Genomic DNA, 26,551 nt, shown 5'->3' on the forward strand with positions numbered 1-26,551 from the left:
GCCCCAAAATTTTCCGTTTTGGCTAATATTTTGCAAGAACGATCTATAAGGTGCAACTTGAAAAACAGACAAGCCACATCATTGAAGTTCGATGTCTTTTAGGCCTCACAACAACTAATCACCGTTTATGTTATCAGAATGAAAAATCGTGAGAAATGTGTCCTGTACATCTAAAAAATACAAAAACAGTTACTTGTTATATAAATGTAAAAGTTAAAGAGATAACCTTTATAGTGAGTGGACCGAAGCAGAGGTAAAATATCATACTGTAATTAAAACACAAGGAGATGGCAAATTAAAGAGGGAGGAATGGATGATATTATTGATCTGTTTGTTTTCTAACTGTTTTTCCGTGCGTTTGTTGTAGTTGGAGCGCTCTATTTATAGAGCAGCTCCATACACACAATTTCTTACAATTTGAAAACTTACATCGCATATTTTGATAAACACATATTTTGTTTCCATAGTCTATGTCAACATTTATGAACATTGACAATAACAATGCCATTGTTGAATATCATCCTGCACACACTTTGAATCATCTTCCAAGATCTGTATGGGCATTCACTTCTCACCAGTATTTTCAACATTACTATGCATCTGGTGGGTAGTTATGGTCTTTTCATTTAATTTTGTTCCGACCTCTCGTGTGGCACGTGCATATGGTCAAAGTGCATCTTGACGAGTTCTTATTTTAGTTAACATTGGTGGCCTAGTAGTAAAGATCAGATTGTAAAATTTCCTTCAAATTAAAAATTGGAGGTCACGAGTTCGAAACTTACTGTTAGTGTGGAAGTCAGATTTGTAGTTAAGGGAGGTTGAAATATCTCTGTGAGTCTTTCGACCCACAAAAAAGATGGATAACTTGCCATCTTGGGACTCTCTTTTCTTCTCAGTCCTTGTCGAACTTCTGTAGACAGGTTTTGAAAAATGGAGGGCGATAATGTTATTTATGCCAGCGATTGCAGACTACCAAAGTTGACTGGGGGTCTATGAAATCATTCGGCTTTTCATCCTATAAAGTACATTTCTGTTATCTGCTACATACAAATTAACTTAAAAGCTCACAAATATACAGTTATGGGGGCCATGGAAGTTCAAAGCATATCCAGAGAAGTCATCAAACCTTCCACTCCAACCCCACCACATCTTCGAACACACAAACTCTCGATCCTCGATCAGATTAACCCTCGCTCTTATGTTCCGGTCGTTTACTTCTACCCCAAGGAAGCCTCCGATTATTGGTCTGTCGCAGATAAATCCAATCAGCTCAAGAAATCACTATCCGAAACACTGTCCAAATACTACCCTTTTGCCGGCAGGATCAGAGACAGATTCTCCATCGACTGCAACGATGAAGGAGTCGCATTTGTTGAAACGCAAATCAGAAACTTCAAGCTCTCTGACATTCTTGAGAACCCGAAAGACGAGGACCTGGCGTTGTTAATCTCCGAAGATGTGGCGTGGAATGAGGATCCGGATGTCAGTGTGATCGTGGATGTTCAAGTGAGCTTCTTTGAGTGCGGTGGAATGGCACTTGGCATTGGTATGTCACACAAGATAGCTGATGCATCCACCATAATCAATTTCGTTAACGACTGGGCAGCTGTGGCTCGTGATCAGTATGTACCATCCCCTGAGTTCGTCGCGGAAAATATATTTCCCCAAGGTGACCTGCCACTGTTCCCAGAAGCTGTGCCCGAGAAAAGCGATTGTGTCGCGAAAAGATTTGTGTTTGATGCCACAAAGATTGCTGCCCTCAAAGCCTTAGTCGCGGATAAAGTGCAAAACCCCACGAGGGTTGAAGTTGTCGCAGCATTTATTTATAGCTGCACAATTTCTGCGCTAAGATTGACTTCAGGGTCTTCCTCAAACCCGACTGTTCTCACTCAATCAGTGAACCTGCGCACTAGAATGGTTCCTCCGGTACCGCAAAACTCTGTAGGTTGCATGGTTTGGATATATACAGTGTCCACAGCTGAGGACAGCGTGATTGAGTTGCATGACCTGGTGGCTCAGCTGAAGCAGAATATGACCCGATTTTGTGATTCATATGCTCAGAAGTTTCGCGGGAAAGATCAATGGCCGGTGATCTTCCAAGCGTGTTTGCAAGAATCAATGGTTGAATTTTCGAGACCAAATTTGGTGATGTATAAATGTACAAGCTGGTGCAGGTTCCCAATGTATGAAGTTGACTTTGGTTGGGGAAAGCCAATTTGGATCACCGTCCCTAGCTGCACGACTAAGGACTGCTTTATTCTGATTGATACGAAAAATGGAGAAGGGATTGAAGCATATGTGAATTTGGAAAAGCAGCAACTGGATGTGTTTGAGCGCGACGAGGAGCTTCTTGCATTTGCTTCTTTGAATCCAAGCATTTCAGACTCCGTTTGATCTGATCATCTTCAGCACATACATAGTCAATCTTATTTCGTGTTAGTTTTCAAACCGTTGTGTTTGTTTCTGCTTTTGAATCTGCATTTTTTTCGTTGTGAGGTCTAAAAAGAAACCAGTTGGGTCTCAATAAATTTCCCTTGGTACTTCCCTTATTGCTGTGCTGCTTTGCTCATTTGGGTTTATTGAAAAGAGTTTAGAGATAATGAAAAGCTCAACCCATCACTTCTTTATGGGTAACTCTCCGGAAAATAATGGTAGTCGGCTTCAACATGTCACGCCAAGTAGGACAGAACGACGGGCGTGTAAAATGTAGGAGCTATCTGATCCAGCAAAGAGAGACTCTAGCTCTTAAGGGGGTGTGGAAAATTGGAAATAGTTGATCCAATTAAAAGATGTGTTAAAAGTTACCAAGTCTTGGGCTGTTAGGATTCGGTCCATCCATTATACACTCATCATATCTTGTTGCGCAAACAATTCGCGGTAGGAGAGAGTTTGACAAAGCTTAAGTACTTCCACTCATAAACACTTCTAGGATAAGTGCTGTTATTAGAAGCACATTGTCACCTATTAGGTGCTTTTCCAAAAAGCACTTTTGAGTGCTGATAATCATTAATCCCTTAAACAAAGCTCAATGATTCATCACTTGACCTTACAGTGTTAGCCTCTTCACTTTAATTAAACATGACTTTTTCATTCTGCCGTACACTTTTTAAGGACCACTTCCTTTGTCCTTAATATTAGTTAATTAGGGTATCATTTGTCCTTAATATTAGTTAATTAGGGTATCAAATTTTCTAAATCTTGATCATATCCTTTCACTTCCAAGTTTTCAAATTTTTTGCTTAGAAATTTCAATAATATATCACTTGAAGGACAATCATGGCGATAATTGAAGGAGAATCGATGGATAGAAACAAAGAGAAGAGTGCAGAAGCAGAAAACGAGAGTATGATAATCACTCCTCACAACCTCGTTAGTTTTCATCCTATAAATACATTTCAACCATATGAACTTGGAAGGGCTCAAAATTATTGCAGCTTTGGATCTTTAGCATCAAACCAATACAGTTATCATGACCATGGAAGTTGAAATCATATCCAGAGAAATCATCAAACCTTCCACTCCAACCCCACCACATCTTCGAACACACAACCTTTCATTCCTCGAACAGAATACTCCTCGTACTTATCTGCCGGTGGTTTACTTCTATCACAAGGAGAGCTCTGCTTCTCCTAATGGCGATCACAAATCCAATCAGCTCAAGAAATCTTTATCAGAAATACTATCCAAGTACTACCCGTTTGCCGGCAGGATCAGAGACCGAGCCTCCGTTGACTGCAACGATGAAGGAGTTGCGTTTGTCGAAGCAAGAGTCAGAAACATCAAGCTATCTGAAATTCTTGAACACCCTGAAGATACATGGCTGGACTTGTTATTCACAGACAATTTACAGTGGAACGATGATTCGAGTCTCAGCGTGATCTTTGCTGTTCAAGTAAGCTTCTTTGACTGTGGTGGCATGGCAATTGGCATCTGTATGTCACACAAAGTAGCTGACACATCCACCGTGGCCAACTTCATCAACGACTGGGCTGCTCGAAACAAGTGTGATCAATATGTACCGTCTCCTTTGTTCATCGGAGCAGATACATTTCCCCAAGGTGACATGCCATTGTTCCCGGAAACTGTGCTCGAAAAAGGCGACTGCGTCACCAAGAGATTTGTGTTTGATGCCCCGAAGATTGCTTCCCTCAAAGCAATAGTCGCGGACAAAGTGCAAAACCCCACAAGGGTTGAAGTTGTGACAGCTTTGATTTACAGCTGTGCAATTTCTGCGTTAAGATCAACTTCACAGTCGTCCTTAAACCCGACAGTTTTCATCCATGCAGTGAATCTCCGCACTAGGGTGATCCCTCCGTTGCCGAAAAATTCTGTAGGCAGCATGATTTGGGCTTTTACATTGTCCACAGCTGAGGACGGTGTGATCGAGTTGCATGACCTGGTGACTCAAATGAAGCAGAGCATGACCCGATTTTGTGATTCTTATGCTCAAAAGTTTCGCGGGGAAGATCAATGGCCGGCAATCTTTAAAGAGTGTACGCAAGCATTGAGGAAAGAATTTTCGATAGCGAATTTGGTGACGTACAGATGTAGCAGCTGGTGCAGGTTCCCAGTGTATGAAGCTGACTTTGGCTGGGGGAAGCCAATTTGGGTGACTATTGCGAGCTGTTCCCTGAAGAACGCTATTTTTCTGATTGATACAAGGAATGGAGAAGGGATTGAAGCATATGTGAATTTGGAAAAGCAACAATTGGATGTGTTCGAGCGCGACGCGCAGCTTCTTGCATTTGCTTCTCTGAATCCGAGTGCTTTAGACTCCATCTGATCTGATCACATCTTGTGTGCTGAGGTTTCATATCTCTGTGTTTATGTTTCTCTTTTGTTACGGTTTGTGTTTGCTTTTGAATGTGCAGTTTTTTTCGTTGTTGTGTATGGAACGAAATTGTTGGGGTCGAATAATATTTCCCTTTGTTTTGGACATTTAGGTTCATAAAATCAACTGCAAGGAGATCAACAAGCAAGCTGAACAATTAGAGGCTCGTTTAAAAGTGTTTTTAAAATGATTAAAAATGTTTTTGGTGAAAATGTTTTTGAAACCAATCTTTAGTAAAATCCAAGTAGATTCTGGAAAAACACTTTAAGTGCTTCCTACAATAAGCACATCTGGTGCTTCTTCTAAAAAGCACTTAAAGTGTTTTCAGAATCAAAATCTAATTTTACTAGAAGCGCTTTTGCTTATTTTAAAAGTACTTTCAAACAAACCCTAAATCAACGACATGATTGTCCTTCAATAATATATTGATATTTTTGTAGAATATAAATTTGAAAACTTGAAATTGAAAGGACGTGATCAAGATTAGAAAATTTGATACCCAAATTAACTAATATTAAGGACATATGAAGTGGTCCTTAAAGTGGGAAAGAGATATTCTCTGGATCCCTTCCTCCTAATCCACCAAGTTTAGAAATTCGGACCGTTAAAATTTGATCTAACGGCTAAAGTTATTATAATTTTTAAAATGAGCCCTGTTTGTAGCCGTTGGATTAAATTTCAACGGCCCGGATCTCCGAACTTGGTGAATTAGGAAGAAGGGATCCGGAGAGGACCCCTTTCCCTTAGAGTGTATGGCGCAATGAAAAGTCATGGTTAAAGTGAAGAGGCCAACACCGGAAGGCCAAATGAGATATCTTTGAGCTTTGTTTAAGTAAATCATTAGGTGTGGCAGTTAGCGAAGAGACAAATGGAATGAGGGTGTTTGATTAGCTGGAGAGATTAAAGTTAAGACTAGAATAAATACTTAGTTAGAAGACAATGTGTTTGGAATGACTAAGCACTAAATAGTGCTTTTTGGAGAAGTACCTAAGAGGTGACAATATGCTTTTAATAAGAGCATTTATGCTAGAAGTGTTTATGGATGGAAGTACTTAAGCATTGCCATACTATCTCTCAAAGCGAATTGTTTGCGCAACAAGACTAACCAGCCCAAAACTTGGTAACTTCAACACATCCTTTAATTGGATGAGTTTAGTAAAAATGAATTTAGTAATTTCATCCCTTTAGGGTTAGATAATCTCTATATAACTCTAAATTTGTTACGTTGTGATCATGTGAATGTGATTTATAAATGCAGTTTCTCTAGCATCAGTTATGGTTTTCTAGTAAGATAAAGAATTTTTAATATTTTCCTGTTATTTACTAGGGTTTAAGATTACTTTTTTGTTCGTTAAGAATTAGGTATGTATAAATTCACTTGTAACTTGGTAGGAACTAAAGCTTTGTAAGATGTAGTCCTTTCACTATGTAGTGTAGCCATCTTGGCAAATATATAATATTCTCTCTTTCTTTTCTTTTTTTTTTATTTACAAGAAACGATAGTTGATATTTCATTGATCCATCAAAACAAATACAAGGGTACCAATAAGGTACAATGCTTCAGTATTTCTTCTATTCTTGTTGCTTAAGTTGTTAACCGTGAATGTAGATTAAATGATTAAATTATAAATTACAAATTTACAAGATCTAATAGAAATTTAGAAAGAGAGTAGTACGTACAGAGAGACCTGTAGATTTCAATGAATTGGATGATTGTCTCACACTTCCAGCTTCATGTCCAAACTCCAGGACAGATGTGTTTGTTTGCATTCTCAATAATGCTGTGATACCATGCATTGGAAGGTCACGAGTTTTGTGAATGGTGCGGCAAAATTATTTTCGGATGGAAACTAGAATTGGAAAGAGTCCTGGACCTATGACAAAAGTGTCCTACATTTCGAATTTGGATTTTTCTTGATCTTACTATCCGGAACCCAAGAATCAGAAAATTCGGGACCTTGGTTTGTGCGAAAAAGGGATTGAAGCCCTTAATTTGTGTAAGGTGAGCAATCGGAATGAGTTAATGGGTAGCGGTCGGATTCATTTTTGTGCGCTTTTCTCATTTGGACCACTCAAGTTGGAAGAAAGTTAAAAAAAGTGAAGTAATAATGCTTAACAGAATGAAACTACAAGGACTATAGTGCAATTCAGCCTTAAAAACATCCAGCTTTTAAGTTCCCGTCCTATTCTCTTCTCTTCTCATTCCATACCACCCCAACTCTCTCTCTCTCTCTCTCTCTCTCTCTCTCTCTCTCTCTCTCAAGCCCTTCTTCTTCTTCTTCTTCTTCCACAATTTCTCAGCCCTATGGGCAACAAGATCACAGTCAGCTGCATGGCCATGAGATTATTCTGGCAGCAAAGCCCCTATGAAAACTAAAATTTTCTTTGCCAAAAAAATAAAACAAGAAAATTTTCATTTTCATAGAGGCCACTGTTGCCTGAATGAAATTAATGGAGAAGGGAACCTTTCACCAATCGAAAACTTCATTTCGAAGTTGCTGATCAAATGAAGAAAGGTTTGTTTTTCCCACAGGTTAAGAATACATAGAACTTAATCAGGTTTCCATCTTTTCGTGGAGGCCTGTAAATTATAAATTAATAGTAAATGAGAATTAAGTGACTAATTAGAGATTATAATTAGGCTAATTGAGGTGTACTTTGATTCAAACACAGTTCCGAGTAATAGAACCCTCAGGAGTCAGGAGGAAAGATTCTCATCGATGGATTAGACATTTCGAAAATAGTGCAAGACTTAAGCCCACGAGATCCAACCTTATTTCAAGGAACTGTGAGGACTAATCTGGATCCCCTGGAGCAGCATTCGTGTCACGAAATATGGTAGCTTGTATGACAAGATATTCATATGTAACGCAGGTCTTGAACAAATGTTGACTCAGCAACATTGTCGGGAAGGATCAGAGGCGACTGCTTGCCCCTGCTATGTTTCCAAATCTCGTAGTTTTTTTCTTGGACTGAGGCAGCTCGTTTGTCTAGCTAGAGTGCTTCTAAAGGAGGAGAATTCTAGTGCTGCACAATGTAATTCAGGAGACGATAAGGGAAGAAATGAAGGAATGCACCGTGATCACTGTTGCTTACCGGATACCTGCAGTAGTCGACAATGACTTGGTTCTCGTTCTCGATCAAGGTACAGTATAAGTTTTACAACAATAAGAAACAAACCCTAAATAACATACCTTGTTCTTCCAATTCCACGAACTTCTATGTTTTTTGTTAACACTTTGGTTCATGCAGGCAAGATTGTACAGTATGATTCTCCGGCTCAGCTAATTCAGGATAGCTCCTCTGCGTTTTCAAAGTTGGTGGCAGAATTCTTGAGGAGATCTTCCACGAGCATGATGACGACGAACTACTACTATTCATTAGTGGAAATAGATAACAGAGCAAGAACTGAATCTTCATTCCTCAATTCCATGGTCTTTTCATTAATTTTTGCTCCTGACTTTTGCCTATCGGGAAGCGATTCTTGTACAAACTCGAGTTCGTGTAAAGATCAGATTACGACATTTTATCTAATGTTGATTAGTGATTTGTATGTGTGATCAGTCCATATTAACGCTATGGTTTTGTTTCTTAGCCCACAAGCAATGTAGGGAATTAGTTATAGATCCGAGTCGGAAAAATATGAACTTTATTGATAAAAAAAGATCATACACACAGCAACTACTTGGAAGCTTGTAGCACGTAGAATTCGCCTCATAAACCCTTTTACAAAACAAATTTTGTGTCCTACGTTCTCCAATTCCGGCACATTCGATGAATTGCATCACTCGATTCACTTTGGCATCTGTGGATCGGAGAAGTATTTGTTGATGGATGGCATGATCTGGGGAGCTCTGGTACGGACATATTTCCGGAGTCCGTGTTCTGCGTATCTCTCACCCTCTTCATGATTCTCTAGCACCCCTGCAGTTCTGTTCTGCTTGGTAACCCTGACTTCAGGGTTGCTGGTGATGTTCCTAACAAGCTGCATGCCGCAAATGCCAACAGCTACACCAACTGCAGCAAATAGGGGGAACACCTACGTGTCCATGCCAAAAAATATATATATTTTTAGAGAACAGTATATCATAGAATAAAAAGTTGGCATGGAATTCAGAAATTTGTCACATATATGATAAAAAAAATTAATTAAAACTTGCACTACAAATCTAGAACACAGTTCACTAAAAGTCTATCGAGTGAATATTTATAGGGATTCCACATGACAAACAGAGTGCCGACTATCAAAAAGATGAGGAGAGAATGAGATCACTATTCTCCTTCATCAATTTAATATCTGATTTTTTTCATATTTTGACTTTTAAGTAACCATATAAGAGACCGAGAATCGAAATAATTCCAATACCTCAGGCCTTATCCATCTGGAGGAGGAAACCATGATAAAGCCGATGAAAGAAACCAAGAAAAGAGAAGAGAACGGAAGATGATTGAACACAATTCCCTTCTCTTTCTTGTCGGAGGTGGCGTGAGAGACAAGGCAGAACAATGAGTTTTTCTTCACAATTATGGGCTCTATATTTATTGCCCCCGCTAATTACCCATTTTTAGACTCCCAAAAATTACGGAGTGGCTCGCGTGTACTACAAGGTAAAGAAAAAGCTTAGCCTTGACAAATTTTTATCCAAATTCCAATAGAGTAGGATTTTCTCCCCTCTAAATTCCCTCCCCCCCTCACCTTTTTCTTTTTCTTTCTCAAGTCAACACAATGTGTTGACATAATTTAATCGTGACCATTCACATAGAAAGAGACAAAAAAAGAAGAGAAATTTAGAGGAGAGAGAATCATATTCCAATTTGAACTATTCTAATTTTTCTGTTCAAAATTCGTGGCCTTTCCAATTGAGGAAATATTTGAATAAGCTTCGTTTTTGGTCCTCACCATATTTAGAAGTTAATTGAGTCACCCATTTTGGCCCAATGGGCCTATAGAATGTTCTCTCGTGCAGGTCCAGTCAACAAAAAATTCCTTACCCTAGCCTAAGGCATGATGCATCCAACAAATGAGTCACTTGTCATCACATTATCCGTCTTGATCACAAATCATTAATAATCAAACTATCCAAGTCATTGAGAGTTTTGCTATCAAAATAGGGTTTATCTATCCTTCAATCCGCTTAAATATCATGAAATGGGCAATCGGAGGAACCTATAAACATGATTTTCTCGCTTTAGTTCTCTCTTGTTCGATCGGCTTCAAATTTTAATAAAAATTCCGGCATCCGCTTTGATTTTATGCAACTCTAGTACGTTCAATTAGGTTATGGTAATGTTTTAAAAAAATAGAATAACTATTTTTTTATATGATAATTGATACAATAATAAAGTCTTATCTCATTAAATGGTTCAACTGTATGAATCATAAAACATCACTGCACTCGTTTCCTACAACAATCGATAAAATAGATAAAACTAACTCATCTAAACTACATGAAAAGGAATTCAAACATGAAGCTTCAAGTGCAAAAATAAACATTCTTAACCAGCTAAGCTATAAGTCACTTGCAGATTAATCGCTTGAGCCTTCATTTCATGGTTGACTATTGTAATTGAAAATGCATACCTACCATTCGGTCATCAATCCACGCTTCGACCTGGTGGTTGGTGATGTTTCATGCACGCCTAGCTATATATATTTAGGAATTTTACTTTCTACGTTGAAAGACTCTGATTGAGTTAAGAACGTATTTATATTTTTTGCATGAATAATTGATTGCACGATTGTATATATAGCTTGCTCGAAATATTGTTGGGGTTCGGGAGGGGGACAGCCGGCCAGGGCAATGGGCAGCTGATGCATGGCTCTGTCACTGGAAACGATAACTGGATCATTGTCGATATCAAGGAAGAAAATATCGATAATATCGGAAATATCGGTAGTCTGAAAATACGGAAATATCGGGATAATATCGATATCGATAAAAATTACATGGAAACCACGGAAATTGTAAGAAAAACTTGGAAATTTTTATTGAAACTTTGCAGGATGTTTATTTAGTCAATTATCTATTAGTTTATCACAAAAAATTGGAAGGAAATGCATTGCATTATGGATTTAACTGATTTAAGTTGATTATATAGCGAGCTGACAAACATTGTGAGTGTATAAAATATGTAGTAATTAATGAAAGAAGTTTAAACACACCATAATCATTTATATATAATGAATTAGTACAATATTTTACACTTTATACATTGCATGGTAAGATACATGAGTGACTTAGTACCACATAGAATTCTTATGAGGTTCAAAATTTTCACTATGTTGAAGGAGTAAAATGGGAAGGGTTCGAATCCCCTTGGTGTTTTTTTTTAAATATAGAAATTTATCCTAAATAATAAATATTAGCTTGCAAGCCTTGCAGACATCTTAACGACCATATAAATATTACAGGCTGAATATGTAATCACAAACACATATGTAATCACAACTTATTTATAATGTACTCATTCTTTATATAAAATAAATAAATAAAAATAAGAAAATTACCATTTTGTTATATATATTTTCCAGATCCGTATACGTCAAATGTGCGCAGATCAAATCATATCAGATTAGATATTTTGCACACCCCAAGACGTCCACGTACAAGTCAGTAAAAAACCTAAATCACCCACATGGTGACACTAACATTACTCGCACCTCTCTGCCCTCTAATGTACTCTCTCCCCTCCGAGCCTCCACCTCTCTCTCTCTCTCTCTCTCTCTCTCTCTCTCTCTCTCTCTCTCTCTCTCTAGTCATTTTCCTTCCAACCAAACAGTCCAAAATTTTCCCAGAAAATTCCAAAAAATGGACTCGACGCCAATTAACTGGGAAACCCTAGACGCTATCGTCATCGATTTCGTCAAATCGGAGAAGCTAATCGAAGACGACGACTCCGCCTTTACGACGTCGCCTTCCCCTTCCTCTTCCCCCTCCTCTATCTCCTCGTCGTCGTACCACTCGAAATTGATCATTCGTCAGATCAAGCGAACGCAGGAACCCTCGTCTTTCTCCTTCTCCTTCTCGTTTCTGCAACTCGGCGAACACAGGAACCTCCGACGAGTTCCTTCAATTTCTCCGGTTAGGTAAGCTTCGAGTTTTTTTTTTATGTTCTAGATCGAAGCTTAGATGTGAAATTGAAGTTCTATCTCATCTTTTTGCAAGGTTTTTGGGATGAAATCGACTCGGGAATAGGCACACCCATCTCCGGCGAGGCTGTGGGTGTCGACAAACTTTCCGAACACCTCCGGCCGTTTCACGGCAAACGGACGTTATAAAAACGTTCCTCTCGTCTTCTATTTCATTTTCATACCTAGATCGGAGTCTAGGGGGTTGTTTTACAGTCGGCTGGAGCTGTAGAAGCTCCGGCGTTCGTCTCCGACTTGCACAGTTCCGAAATTTCGCGATATTATCGATATTATCGCGAAATTTTGACGAAAACCCCTTGGATACCACTTAAAATATCGGTTTGGGGAAAAACCGATAATATAGGCGATATATCGCCGATATTATCGATATTTTCTTCCTTGGTCGATATCAATAATTATAAAATTGATATGGATAAAATACGTCAAACTGAATGTATAAGAAAATGTAGCGATAAAGTGTATGCAAGTGTCGCATATGGGGTTCCAAGACCACTTGGAGATCGGGGAAACATGCATGTGAAGGTACTTTGGAGACCCCCTTAATATTTGATATGGATCCCACTTGTGATCATGAAGCGCTTACACTATGTTTGGATGAGAAAAATAAATTTGGAATTTGGATAAAAGTCATAATTTATAAATTGACATGCATCAATTCCCTTGTTTGGATTTATAACATAGAAATTTAGAATTTCCGCATGGAAAAAAAAAACTTGGAATTTGGGGCCTCCAATTTCTAAGTTTAAATTCCATGTAGATAGGTGTCAATTCCCAATTTCTATGATTGGGAGTTTAAAATTAACAAATTCCGTTTTCAATTCCATTGTTCTTTTAAGTTAACAAAAAAATAAAATCACAAATTCTAAAAAATAAAATTCCTTCATTTCAACTTCCGTCATTTTAAAATTCCTTAGTAATCTTAAATTTCTTCATCTAAACATAGTGTTAATGTCTGCTAGGCATATCTTAGTAAACTTGATGTAACTCAAAGCTCTCGATAACGCTCATCAAATTGTGAATGTGCAACATGGTTCGACAAACAACAACAAACCTACCAAGTGTTTGACAATTCCAAAGTTCAAATTTTAGGCCATCTCTAACCAAAGGGTCTAGAGGGCCATAGGGCCGAAAATCGTCTCCAACCGAAGGCTAGGCCAAAGGGCTCGTGGGCCCTACAGAATCTGAAAGGGCCAAAGGGTCAAAGGGCTGGGCCAATCCAGCCAATCCAGCCAGCCCGGGGCTAGCCAGAAATTCAAAAAATCCTGTCAAATATAACAAGAATGTATTTATATTTATATATATTTAATATAAATATTTCATGTCGGTTATAACTGATATGAATGCTTAAACAAAAATTTGAATCCAACAGCTAGCTGACTAGCCGTTGTATTCAATTTTTTTTATAATGAATTTAAACCTTTTTCTTTTCCTATAAATACCTAAGCTATTCATACATCATTTCTCACATAATTTTCACCATTCCATACTATCTCACTTCATTCTATTTTTTTCCTATAACTTCTATTTTACAAAATTTGTTTCATATTTTTTTTTAAATTCCATTTTTTTTCCTATAACTTCTATTTTACAAAATTTGTTTCATTTTTTTAACAAAATTTTACATAATTTGTTTCACTTAGCGGTTGAATTTGAATTTAACTTGTAGTTTTAACATAATAAATTATGTTTGGCCCTTGGTTGGAGACGGTTTTTTGTAACAGGGCTAAAACAAGTCATATGGCCCTTTGGCCCTCGGTTGGAGATGGAGGCAAATATGACGCTGTACTGTTCATTAAAATATTAATTTTTTGGAGGACCAGAGGGCTAAAACGAGCCCTCTGACCAGCCCTCAATTGGAGATGACCTTAGATCCATCACTGCTTATACATAGATTATTCTAACCTAGAATAGATGATTCAGCAACAAGACTAGTAGTTATTTGATAAAGGTAATGGTTGTGGTTTAAAGAAGGAATATGTGAATTCTATTGGTCAATTGGTGCATAATCTGTGGGCAGAATGAGTTGATGCATCACCATCCGTCGGTAAGGCATGACAATAACAGTCTTTCAAAAGTTATCTTCTGGAGTTTGGAGTTTGGTTTGCATCAGAATTGTGCCTTCTAGAGTGCGTTCCAAGTTCCATGTTCAACTTCAACTTCAACCTCAACGATATATCTATCATTTTAAAATCAATTTCAAAAGGTATACAGTAAAATTTGTTTTTTGCTAGTTGCTACGTCAACAACACACAATAGACATGCATTTGTTCGAAATGTTAAGAAAATGCGTTACGAGGTTGAGATTACGTCAAAGCTAAAATTTATAGATAAAAAATGATGAACTCAGTCAAAATATAAAATTTCACTAACATTCAAGCAAAACTTGAATCTCTCTATCATGAACACAAGAATTTAATCTATGACTTGAGACCTTTTTCTTGTACATTAACCATAGTTTTTTTATGAGGATTGATCCGTGGCATCATTATTTTTGTTTGAGGATCATTAACGTATGTTAACGATCCGAACTATCTATCTTTTAGTTCTTCTGTAAAATATCATATTTACCAAAAATCACAAAACCTAAAACCATACGATTGTTAGATTAAAGGTTTAACATTTCTTCGGAGAATTGTACTCGTCAATTTCTTCACTATAAATTAAAGTCTTAATTAATTGTTCTGCAAAAATCTAATTTTTTTCACAATAATGCTCTATGAATGATATTTTAAATAATAAACAGTTTAAATTATTAACATACATTACAAAGTAAACCTGTAAAATCGTATATAAAACTATCTAGAACATGGCGTGAATTGTATTTAAGCCTTAAGTCGAATTTGACCGGTAATCCCAGAAGCTCACCCTTTCTAATTTGACTTTTCAGATTTCACTCATCGACCAAAATTTCAATTTCGCCACGTCATCCTCAACGCAGCATCTCCAACCGAATATACCAGAAAAAAAGGTCGCCGACCCATTCTCACGAGCGCCACGTGCAACCGAAGCGCCTTGCCCTCCACGCACATCCCATTAATGCCAAATCTCCAGAACGCGTGACCGAATCGCCGGAGAGCGCTCACAGAAAATCTAGCGGGTAATAATAAATCAGCGGCTAATACAAAGCCCTAAACGCAATCAACGGCTGCAAAGCGACTTTCTTTTTGTCCAAGAAAAACCGCTGCACGTGACCAAAACCACCGACTGGTTTAACCCCTTATATAATATCTCAACGCTCACTCTCTCTCCCACACTACCATCTAAAACCCTCAATCGGTTTTCTTATCTGCCTCTCTCTCTCTAGACTTTACTCTCTCTCTCTACAATCATCATGGGTATTCATCTTAATTCTCAATTGTTGATTTCGATTTCGCCATTTTTACTTGCTGCTGATCTTGTGTTTATTTGTTGAATTTTCTGTAATTTTTGTGTGTTTTTGACCCTTTTTGTTTGTTCTTCTTTTGTGTCGATCAGCAACATCTGGCAAGAAGATCAAGATCGGAATCAACGGTAATGATCGGATCCGTCGCTTTTTGTGTTTTGACCGTTGGTTTGTTAACCTGTGATTTGATCTGTGAATTAATTGAGATTTGAATTGAAATGGGGTTTAGGGTTCGGAAGAATCGGACGATTGGTTGCTAGGGTCGCTCTTCAGAGGGACGATGTTGAGCTCGTTGCTGTCAACGATCCCTTCATCACCACCGACTACATGGTGAGTTATTTACATAAATATATCTGTGTGATTTGTAGTTTATTTATTTTTTAGTTTCGATTTCGGATGTTGGATGTGATTTGTAGTTTATTTTGTTTTTCGAGTTTCGATTACGTATTTTGGATTGGATTAGTGATTTGTGTGGTTGGTTTTGTGTTTAGACCTACATGTTCAAGTACGACACAGTCCATGGCGCATGGAAACACCATGAGCTCAAGGTCAAGGACTCCAAGACCCTTCTCTTCGGTGAGAAGCCTGTCGCTGTTTTCGGAATCAGGTACTAATTAGTTTATCGTCTTACGTGATTGAACTTAGCATAGAACCCAGTTTGTTGTTTTTGGGACAATTGGAGCGCAATATTTGTTTTGCTTTGTAGAATCATATGCTTATTGCTTAATGAATGATTTCTATGTTTGATCTTGTAAAGGAACCCAGAGGAGATCCCATGGGGTGAGGCCGGTGCTGACTTTGTTGTTGAGTCTACCGGTGTTTTCACCGACAAGGAGAAAGCTGCTGCCCATATCAAGGTTTACTCTCTTTTTATTGGTTTTATGATTCTATTGCATTGATCATTGGATTTTTGAAATTAGCATGTGAAATTTTGGTTGTTATCACAATTGCCATCTAGTAATTGCGTTTCTGGTTATTGCTCTTACATCTGTTGATTGCTCTTACATCTTTGAATAGGCATTCGGAATTCACTTGGTACCTTTTAGCTTCTTTGTGTTACATGTTGTAGCCTATATAGTGATTGTGATCCCAGTTCGTTAATTGATCCTACATAAGCTTTTGGAATTCTTTATCTGTTACTCCTGAAGTTAGGCTGACTTGTTGTAGCCTGAATAGTGGTTGTGTCTTTTTGGAGTCAACCTTATTGGTATTCATATGGTTCTGTTATATGTTTATTTTTAAGTTCATCAGGACTGACTCGTTTTGTTTTCGTGTCCAGGGGGGTGCAAAGAAGGTTATCATCTCTGCTCCCAGCAAGGATGCTCCCATGTTCGTTGTTGGTGTGAACGAGAAGGAATACAAGCCAGACATTCACATTCTTTCCAATGCCAGTTGCACTACCAACTGCCTTGCTCCCCTTGCCAAGGTTTGAGTCTGTTTGTTTCTGTTAGTTTTTATTGATTTTTGATACTATTGAATGTGTGATTTACGTTGTTTTTTGTTTCAATTGTTTGTAGGTTATCAACGACAGGTTCGGAATTGTTGAGGGTCTCATGACCACGGTGCACTCCATCACTGGTAAGATTTGGCTCTTGAATTGTTAAGTTGTATGAGTTTTGATATAACATAGGCTGAAACTAACTGAAGTTTATGGTTACCCTATTGTTATTCAGCCACCCAAAAGACTGTTGACGGTCCATCAATGAAGGACTGGAGAGGTGGACGTGCAGCTTCCTTCAACATCATTCCTAGTAGCACTGGAGCTGCCAAGGTAATTGATGAATTTTGATTAACAATGCTCATTACTGTTGTCCGTCTCTTTTAAGTTGTCTTGTAGTGCTAAGTTGCTAACCATGTGTTATTATGAAGGCTGTTGGAAAGGTGCTCCCATCTCTTAATGGAAAATTGACCGGAATGTCCTTCCGTGTGCCCACTGTTGATGTTTCCGTTGTTGACCTGACTGTCAGGCTTGAGAAGGCTGCAACCTATGAACAGATCAAGGCCGCTATCAAGTAAGATTTGCTCTGTTTTTCGTGTTTTGCTTTTTATTTGGTATTTTTTATCAGGATGTTGTCATCTACATAAACCATGAGTTTGTGTTGGTTTTAATTTTCATCTGTGATTCTGTCATGAACAGGGAGGAGTCTGAGGGCAAGTTGAAGGGTATCTTGGGTTACACCGAAGATGATGTCGTGTCCACCGACTTCATTGGTGACAGCAGGTAAAATAGCAAATCCATTTTGATGAATTTGGTATTATTAGTCTATGTTAAACAAGATTCTATTGATAATATGTTGAAAACAGTTTTGAATCCAAGTTTGCACAGTTTTTTGACGTGGGATCGCTTTGCACACCTGCGTGGTTTTTGTTGATTGTTTACATTATACCATGAATGTAGCCTAATTACATGTCTCGTGCTGTTGCCTAATTACATGTCTCGTGCTGTTGCCTAATTACATGTCTCGTGCTGTTGCAGGTCAAGCATCTTTGATGCCAAGGCTGGAATTGCATTGAATGACAACTTTGTCAAGCTTGTCTCATGGTACGACAACGAGTGGGGTTACAGTTCCCGTGTGGTAGACTTGATCGTGCACGTAGCATCGAGTCTCTAGGGTTTTTAGGTTATGGTTTGGGAGTTCAGAATAAGAAGTTTCTTGTTTCCTGTGTGACTTAATGCTCCCTGGGTTATCTATTTTTGATACTTTGACATTGTCAGTTTATGAGTTCCTTCCCCTTTTTGCTTTTCTTTCAACAAGGAAATAAAATTTTGTACTTTAGTTTTAAAAGTTTGATGATATACTGCAAAAACCGAGGGGAGGGGGGTTGCTCCTCTCTTCTAGCTTCAACGTTGTGCTTCTTAAAACTTGCCATTATTCCCTTTTGTTAATGCTTATCGGGCTAAGTTGAGATATATCATTGTAGCTTAAGATCGTTTCTTGCTTTCTCTTTGTATACCCTAGATTCGCGTAAGCTGTTCTGCTGGATCTCTGTTTTCGGAGTTAGACGGACCTCGGAAATCTGGACCGTTTAGGTGAGAAATCTCTCCAAGCTGTTCAAGGGCTTGGTTTTGTGTGGAGTGATCTTAATAGGATGGGCTAATAAGAGCAGTATGATTTAAATTGAGTGCTCTAAATTTTTGAACCGTTGGCTTCGGATACAAAAATTTGGAAAGGATCTCAATTCTTATTTCATGCTGTTGACCCTAGAAATTACAAAGCCTACGTGGCGCGCAGGCCGAATATATTCTAAGCTAACTACGTCCTTCGGTGATTGCGGGGCGTGCCAACTCGTCGGCCGAGGCTCGGCCGAGGAGTAAATTTGATGATGCTGCGTTGGGTTGCGCTACTGACTTCTGCGTCTTGCGATTGCGGCCGAGAAAGGAACGCGTCTCGGCCTCTTGGGTTCTCGAGCCTGAAGACAAGGCTGCTATTTATTACAAAGTTCACGAACCGAATTCGGCTTACAATGTGCCGAATGTAATAACTGTAACACCTCACCTCGCCGAGAAGGCTAATGAGATGACCTCGACCAACAAGGATTCGAAAACCCTTCTCGACCGAGACTTGGATAGGCAATCGACCGTTCTCGCCGCAGTGCTGTTGATGCCAACGGAAGATACTGCGAGACCGACCGACTCTACGGTGACAGAGCTATCTATGCCGACTTAAGATATCACCGGTTGCTTCCACAGTGCTGTTGATGCCAACGGAAGATGTGTCAGCGAAAAAGGAAAAGAAAAAGATCTCAAGTTGTGAGAGTTTGCGCAGGGCAATTTTGTATTGATTTTTGTGGGGTCTTGAATGTTGCTTGCGACTCTGTATTTATAGCATCCATATTTCCCTGGCACGGCCTGATAACTTGTAGAGTCCCACTGCAATTCATACTTTGCGGAACCCAAATTAATCCTCAGAGACCAAAGGATATCTTTCAGATACTTTCGTGATTTTCTAAACCTCATAAAAACATATTCAAATAAGTCTTCTTATCATCATTGCCTAGTCCACCTAGGCTTGTCATCATTATCCAAGACCATCATTTCCCAAAAATGTTGCATGCATCCTGACCACATGAGTATTAAATTAATTTTTAATTGTGTTTTACTCAAACCCACCTGGATGCATTCCGTGTCTTGGTATCCCATCCATGCACCTTGAATCTGATAGAAGGAAACCCAAGTTCACTCGAACTGTCCATGTTTGAAGATATACTGATCGGATAATTAAAGGATAAATAATATGGCAAAACCATAATATTATCCTTTAACAATAACAAAAAATATTTTCACTTTTCCATCCGACGGTTGAGAACTATGTTTACCTAACGGCCTTGATTACACGGGCCGATAGTGTAAATTTGGGTCCAAACATTGCCCCCCAGTTTCATTGAGCTTCGGCTCATAAGCCGAATGGTTAAGGAAATTAACCGTTCGTCACCAACAACATTTCGTCGTATTGCCGAATGGTTAAGGAAATTAATTACTTTCAGCTAGCAAAATCCCGTATCGCAAAAAAAACTTTGATCCTCGACAACAACATCTCTGTATGCATATATATATATATATATGGGAAGCCGCACCCGTAGTCCAAAGCTGAATGGCCATAGAAATTTATATATATACATACATGGCATGCCGAATGACCTTACGGTCGAGCACCAGCACCTGGCAATAATATCTCGCCAAGCTCAGCATGTGTGATGTAGGTCGAGAAAAGTTGGGGGGAAAGGAGACCGAGAAAAATCTTTGACAGCTTGGCCTGCCTTTATATATATATAATCTCGGCCCTAAAACTTCAACTTTCCAATGGATTCTGACAACACCTCACATGATTAACTGTGACTTTGGAAGCAAATATATATATATTATTTTGTAAAGTGGGCTGAGGTCGAGGCCGAGGAGAATTAGGTGATGTAGTTGGCACATATATATACATACATACATATATATATATATACATATATATATATATATATAACCTATTTTATTCAGCCAAATGCATTGTATTCGGCCAACACTTTCTTTCATTTGGCCGAATTTTTTTTTTTTTTTTTTTTTTTTTTTTTTTTTTTCGGCCCACCTTGTCGACCTACTTTCCTTCGGCCCACCTAATCTCAACTTCGGCCTAATGTTTCCTCGACTTCGGCCTAATGGTTGGCCAAGCGCAGGGATCAGTCAGCCGAATTACCAAATTTCTACCACCATACTCCAAAGCCGGCCTCAAATGTCAATCTTTTATTCGGCCAAAATTTTACCGAGGCATTGCCCCCCTATTTTCTTATGCATCATCGGCTCAAACAACCAGATGAATAAGAATATATAAAAAGAAAACTGCAATCTACTATATGGTAATAAAGTGGTCGATCCATGAGATGGAGGAGGCCAACGATGTTTTATTTCAAACCGAGATATTTTTACATCGAAAATTTCACTTTGAGATTTGCCAACGCCGAATAAAAAAATTTGCCCAAATATTTTTGACTCGGCAAAATATTTTGCATTTTCGGCCGCCGAATGTGTGGAACAATTATTATGCCCCCCAGGCATAATTTCGGCTTTTAATTCAAATAGCTTAGCCGAACAGGATTTCTCCATATCGGCTTTATTGCCAATAATCATATCAATTGGCGTAGTTTCTCGGGCTAGGCTAATATCTCGGCCTCGTTCGTCACTGGAGCATTCTTTTGACGAACCTTTTTCCAAGTCAATTTTTGTATATAGCTTAGGGACTTGAATTTTTTCTTCTAAGCCTACCACACTTTCAGTCTCGACCGAAAAAATAAGTGGCCTAGGTTTTTCTTCTTGGCCGACCATATTTTCAGCCTCGACCAAAAAAATAGGTGGCCTTTGTTCTTCGGCCAAATTATCAATTTTCTTAGGCCGAATATTGGTTGTGGCCGGAGTGGAAATTTGCCCCCCGGCCTTTGGACCTAACCATATTTCAAATGAAATTGATCTGTAATCAGAAACGTAAGGAAAACGTTCTTCATCTAGCCAGACATTAAATCGAGCCCTGTCTTCATTTACCCATTGCTCTTGCAAGGTAATAGGAGCTTTTATTTCCAACATGCAAGCGAATGACTTTTGCATCTCTCTATGGCCACGAAGAACTTTTTCTGCTTCCAAAGATTTTTTACATTCCTCATTATGTTTTTTCAATTCCTCCAGGAGCTCGTACAATCGGCTACGTTGAGCCAGATTGGAATCTTGATATATCATATGAACTTCGTAGTTTTAGCACTGGGTCCCACTGGGCGTGCCAAAATGTTGACCCTAGAAATTACAAAGCCTACGTGGCGCGCAGGCCGAATATATTCTAAGCTAACTACGTCCTTCGGTGATTGCGGGGCGTGCCAACTCGTCGGCCGAGGCTCGGCCGAGGAGTAAATTTGATGATGCTGCGTTGGGTTGCGCTACTGACTTCTGCGTCTTGCGATTGCGGCCGAGAAAGGAACGCGTCTCGGCCTCTTGGGTTCTCGAGCCTGAAGACAAGGCTGCTATTTATTACAAAGTTCACGAACCGAATTCGGCTTACAATGTGCCGAATGTAATAACTGTAACACCTCACCTCGCCGAGAAGGCTAATGAGATGACCTCGACCAACAAGGATTCGAAAACCCTTCTCGACCGAGACTTGGATAGGCAATCGACCGTTCTCGCCGCAGTGCTGTTGATGCCAACGGAAGATACTGCGAGACCGACCGACTCTACGGTGACAGAGCTATCTATGCCGACTTAAGATATCACCGGTTGCTTCCACAGTGCTGTTGATGCCAACGGAAGATGTGTCAGCGAAAAAGGAAAAGAAAAAGATCTCAAGTTGTGAGAGTTTGCGCAGGGCAATTTTGTATTGATTTTTGTGGGGTCTTGAATGTTGCTTGCGACTCTGTATTTATAGCATCCATATTTCCCTGGCACGGCCTGATAACTTGTAGAGTCCCACTGCAATTCATACTTTGCGGAACCCAAATTAATCCTCAGAGACCAAAGGATATCTTTCAGATACTTTCGTGATTTTCTAAACCTCATAAAAACATATTCAAATAAGTCTTCTTATCATCATTGCCTAGTCCACCTAGGCTTGTCATCATTATCCAAGACCATCATTTCCCAAAAATGTTGCATGCATCCTGACCACATGAGTATTAAATTAATTTTTAATTGTGTTTTACTCAAACCCACCTGGATGCATTCCGTGTCTTGGTATCCCATCCATGCACCTTGAATCTGATAGAAGGAAACCCAAGTTCACTCGAACTGTCCATGTTTGAAGATATACTGATCGGATAATTAAAGGATAAATAATATGGCAAAACCATAATATTATCCTTTAACAATAACAAAAAATATTTTCACTTTTCCATCCGACGGTTGAGAACTATGTTTACCTAACGGCCTTGATTACACGGGCCGATAGTGTAAATTTGGGTCCAAACACATGCCCTCACACTTATCAAGTTCCCCTCTGCCTTGGTATGTGTGCTAATATTCCTAAATAGGTTGCAATGGTGAATGTTGAGACCCTGAATCTCACATCGGAAAATTGCCCGCTCTTTTACTAAAATAGCACTCTAAGGCTATTTCCAACCGATGGCTGGTCAGATGGTTCGTTTTAGCCCTCTGGCCTTCCAAGATTCTTCAAGATATTAATATTTTAATGAACAGTACATGGTCATATTTGCCTCTGTCTCTAACCGAGGGCTAGAGGGCTCGTTTTAGCCATTTCACAAAAAATCATCTCCAACCGAGAGCCAAAGGGCGATAGGGCTAAACATAATTTATTATTTAAAAACTACAACTTAAATTCAAATCCAACGGCTAAGTGACATCAGCATGACGTTAGCGAGCCGTTGGTAGCTGACATTATGCTGACGTCAGCTAGCTGTTGGATTTGAAATTTTTTTTGCTATAAATAGGGTGGATATTAGGATATAATTCACACAACTTTGAATTCAATCTATTTAAATTCAATCTCTTTCAATTCAAGTTTGCAATGAATTCCAACTTTGGATCCTCTTCAGATTCCAACTGGGGGTCCTCATCCAATTCCAAAAGATAAGCAAAATGGGTGCAAATGAGATGAGAAGATGAGGAGTCTGATGAAGAAGTTCAAGTAAGGCGCAACAAACAAAACATAACAACAGCCATGGCTACGGCCATGGTGTGTTAGCCAATTGAGGAACAACCTCAATGGGGTGGCTCTATTGCTGGTCACTCTCACAAACCACGAAACAGAGCGATGACGCATGCCAATCTGATGAACAACTACTTCGACCCCAACTCGGTGTACACAGAAGAGGATTTCAGACGTCGCTTCCGGATGAGGCGTCATGTCTTCGAGCGTTTACTTTGTGATGTTCAGCAGGTCAATCCGTACTTTCGACAGAAGCGGGACAGAGCAAGCCGCCCTAGTTTCTCATCTCATCAGAAGGTTGCTGTTGCACTCCGAATGATGGCATATGGCTCCCCAGTTGATTCGATTGATGAATCCCATGGTATGTTTGAGTTTACATGCCTCGATACCCTTCAAGAATTTTGTGACACAATTGTTCAGCTGTACAAAGATGAGTACCTCTGCGAGCTAAATCAAGAAGATCTGAATTGGCTCATTCGCAAAGTTGAAGACCGTGGGTTTCCGGGCATGATAGGGTCATTAGACTGCATGCATTGGGATTGGAAGAATTGTCCCACCGGATGGCAATGAGGTTTTAGCGGAAGGTCGAGAAAGCCAACTGTTGTGTTAGAGGCGGTTGCCTCATATGACACATGGATCTGGCATGCTTTCTTTGGAGTCCCTGGATCCCAAAATGACATTACAGTTCTTGGGCGTTCACCCATCTTCAATAACTTGACGGAAGGTAAAGCACCTCAACTTGACTACTACATCAACGACTGTCAATACAATATGGGGTATTATTTGGCAGATGGCATCTACCCAAAGTGGGCAACACTTGTCCAAGCAATTCCAAACCCTAGGAATGACGCGGAAGAGTTGTTTACCTTACACCAAGAGGCATATCGGAAAGATGTTGAGAGAGCTTTTGGTATTCTACAAGCACGGTGGAAGATCATCAGCAAAACGGCAAGAGTGTGGAGTCGAGAAAATTTGGACTCTATCATGATGTCTTGCATCATATTACACAATATGATAGTGCAGGATGATCGAGATGGGTATATTGATGGAGAGTCCGATGACGACCAAGAAGATCCAAATAGGTCAAGAAGGGCTCGTACAAAAATATATGACGAGCCTAATTTGCCTTTCAATCCAAGAACTGGTAGTATCTTTATAGGAAAAAAATGAAGGAAATTATTGAAAAAATATTGAAGGAAATTATTGAAAAATTGAAACAAATATTATAGATGAAGGAAATATTGGAAAATATATTGAAGGAAATATTGAGAAATATATTGAAGGAAATATTGAAAAATATTGAAGAAGGAAATATTGCCAATGAAGTGAAGAATTGAAAGAACTTCACCATATTTATAGAAGAAAAGAAATGTTTAAATTAAAAAAAAAAAAAAACCCAACGGCTAGCTGACTCAACTAGCTGTTATATTCAAAAAAATTTCAAACTATTAGTGTCGGTTATAACTGACACTAATAGTAAATAAATTTTTTTTTTGCCTATGAATACTTATTACTGTCGATTATAACCGACAATATTAAAAAATCATTCTTTAATGCTGTCGGTTATAACCGACAACAATAGGAAAACTATAAAAAAAAATAACCAGCCCTTTGGCCCTTTGGCCTTTTGAAAATCCGTGGGGCCCTTCCAGATTTCCAAGCTCTCTAGCCTAGCCTTCGGTTGAAGACGGTTTTAGGGCCATTTTCGGCCCTCTGACCCTCTGGACCCTTCTGTTGGAGATGAACTAACATACTTGTGCAATATCGATGGTAACACCACGCTTCGTGTGTGCACACACACGCAAATCGTGCACACACGCAAATCCTACAACACCCCAAGCATAATAGTTTAATTCAAAATTAGTTTAGCGAATTTTCGACAAAAATCTGGATTCTGACTTTTCGTCAACTCAATTCTTCTTTTTCTAATTGCAGAATACGAATTAGTAGACACATAATTAGCGCAACGTTGTATGCTCATTTGTACCAAACCTGCAGTGGTGGTAGGGCATTCCATTCCTAAATTTTGACAAGCGACGATGCCTTGCATTTGTCCTTCTTATCCTGCAGAATGTTTGACTGTTTGTGCGATGGCGATGCAAGCAACATTCGAGACATTGGATCACGAGACACGTGTCCCTATATCAAACAACCATATAAAGATTACGAATTTCTTCAGAGTATCAGCTCAGTTTCTCTCTCGTGATCCAATGATATTTACGATCTACTAACCACGAACCAAGGCATGTGCAAGCAGCAATGCAACATGGCCCACCTACTTAATCTTAACTAATTATCTCTTCTTTTGCTCGTATTTATTTGACCCTTGTCTACCCGCTATCCCTTCTTTTACTCTCTCCCACTCCTTTTTAATCATGATTTGCTTCCATTAATGTTTGCTCTCCTCATTGCTCATGCTTCCTTCCCCCTTTCCCATACTTTGGGATCTTGTTAACGATATTGTATTGATATTGTCGATAATGCAATTGTAGTCTATGTTATTATTTGCGTTTTGTTAATTATAACGATGCGGAGGATTTACAAATATTATATGAATAATATGTTTCATGGCTATACTATTGTCATAATTAGAGACATATTCATTAAGGGATCAGGGTGGTTTAGTGTCCCATTGGAAGCTGGAAAAATTCTCTCGAGAAGGTACTTCGGGACCCTTTGTTCGCCATGCTTTCTCACCAAATCTGAGCAACATGTATCTACAACTAACAAAACAAATTGAGATTACTCTATAAAATTAATTGACAATATAAAGGGTAGCTCAGACGTTCAATTAGTAGGCTTTGATAACCATTAAAAAGCATAGAGATGAAATAATTAAAAGTGTCCACATGCCCTTTTATTCTCATTTAAATATAATTTAACGATGAATTCCATCATGGAGGGTCCTCTGTTTACAACCCAACTTCCCATTTATGCACCCAGATTATTAGGTCAACCCTACCGCAGGATACCCCCACAGTCGGTGTGACTGTGACCCCCTTCTGCCCTACTTACATTTATACCAATATAATTAGGTTTCTTTGTCACATGCCTACTAC

The 26,551-nt window shown here is 39.0% G+C and overlaps 6 protein-coding genes, 1 long non-coding RNA gene and 1 pseudogene across 7 annotated transcripts; 6 read left to right on the plus strand and 2 right to left on the minus strand.

The window, feature by feature from the left end:
* Positions 1 to 1,023: 1,023 nt before the first annotated feature.
* LOC126608988 (acyltransferase Pun1-like) lies at positions 1,024 to 2,549 on the plus strand. Its single transcript, XM_050277007.1, has one exon. It carries the CDS (start codon positions 1,081 to 1,083, stop codon positions 2,392 to 2,394), a length of 1,314 nt encoding a protein of 437 aa, XP_050132964.1. The 5' UTR covers positions 1,024 to 1,080; the 3' UTR covers positions 2,395 to 2,549.
* A 142-nt stretch (positions 2,550 to 2,691) lies between these two features.
* Positions 2,692 to 4,938, plus strand: LOC126608987 (acyltransferase Pun1-like). The gene is made up of 2 exons (XM_050277006.1): positions 2,692 to 3,343; positions 3,435 to 4,938. Exon 2 carries the CDS (start codon positions 3,470 to 3,472, stop codon positions 4,781 to 4,783), a length of 1,314 nt encoding a protein of 437 aa, XP_050132963.1. The 5' UTR covers positions 2,692 to 3,343; positions 3,435 to 3,469; the 3' UTR covers positions 4,784 to 4,938.
* A 2,664-nt stretch (positions 4,939 to 7,602) lies between these two features.
* LOC126608416 (uncharacterized) lies at positions 7,603 to 8,115 on the minus strand. The gene is made up of 2 exons (XR_007617867.1): positions 8,026 to 8,115; positions 7,603 to 7,934 (listed from the first exon to the last, which is right to left on the minus strand). It is a non-coding gene; the product is annotated as an uncharacterized LOC126608416 (long non-coding RNA).
* LOC126608414 (ABC transporter C family member 2-like) lies at positions 7,834 to 8,434 on the plus strand. Its single transcript, XM_050276287.1, has 2 exons — positions 7,834 to 7,976; positions 8,084 to 8,434. Exons 1-2 carry the CDS (start codon positions 7,895 to 7,897, stop codon positions 8,389 to 8,391), a joined length of 390 nt encoding a protein of 129 aa, XP_050132244.1. The 5' UTR covers positions 7,834 to 7,894; the 3' UTR covers positions 8,392 to 8,434.
* Positions 8,435 to 8,463: 29 nt separating this feature from the next.
* LOC126608415 (uncharacterized) lies at positions 8,464 to 9,325 on the minus strand. The gene is made up of 2 exons (XM_050276288.1): positions 9,198 to 9,325; positions 8,464 to 8,870 (listed from the first exon to the last, which is right to left on the minus strand). Exons 1-2 carry the CDS (start codon positions 9,228 to 9,230, stop codon positions 8,625 to 8,627), a joined length of 279 nt encoding a protein of 92 aa, XP_050132245.1. The 5' UTR covers positions 9,231 to 9,325; the 3' UTR covers positions 8,464 to 8,624.
* Positions 9,326 to 11,539: 2,214 nt separating this feature from the next.
* On the plus strand, positions 11,540 to 12,357 carry LOC126609044 (uncharacterized; annotated as a pseudogene).
* Positions 12,358 to 15,151: 2,794 nt separating this feature from the next.
* On the plus strand, positions 15,152 to 18,149 carry LOC126607535 (glyceraldehyde-3-phosphate dehydrogenase, cytosolic). Its single transcript, XM_050275159.1, has 11 exons — positions 15,152 to 15,316; positions 15,456 to 15,491; positions 15,593 to 15,693; positions 15,855 to 15,970; positions 16,121 to 16,220; positions 16,643 to 16,789; positions 16,881 to 16,941; positions 17,037 to 17,134; positions 17,233 to 17,375; positions 17,501 to 17,584; positions 17,840 to 18,149. Exons 1-11 carry the CDS (start codon positions 15,313 to 15,315, stop codon positions 17,973 to 17,975), a joined length of 1,026 nt encoding a protein of 341 aa, XP_050131116.1. The 5' UTR covers positions 15,152 to 15,312; the 3' UTR covers positions 17,976 to 18,149.
* Positions 18,150 to 22,908: 4,759 nt separating this feature from the next.
* On the plus strand, positions 22,909 to 24,645 carry LOC126607536 (uncharacterized). The gene is made up of 2 exons (XM_050275160.1): positions 22,909 to 23,180; positions 23,216 to 24,645. Exon 2 carries the CDS (start codon positions 23,598 to 23,600, stop codon positions 24,060 to 24,062), a length of 465 nt encoding a protein of 154 aa, XP_050131117.1. The 5' UTR covers positions 22,909 to 23,180; positions 23,216 to 23,597; the 3' UTR covers positions 24,063 to 24,645.
* Positions 24,646 to 26,551: the final 1,906 nt, after the last annotated feature.

This window comes from Malus sylvestris, chromosome 16 (assembly GCF_916048215.2).
Source record: "Malus sylvestris chromosome 16, drMalSylv7.2, whole genome shotgun sequence".
In the NCBI taxonomy this organism is placed as follows: Eukaryota; Viridiplantae; Streptophyta; class Magnoliopsida; order Rosales; family Rosaceae; genus Malus; species Malus sylvestris.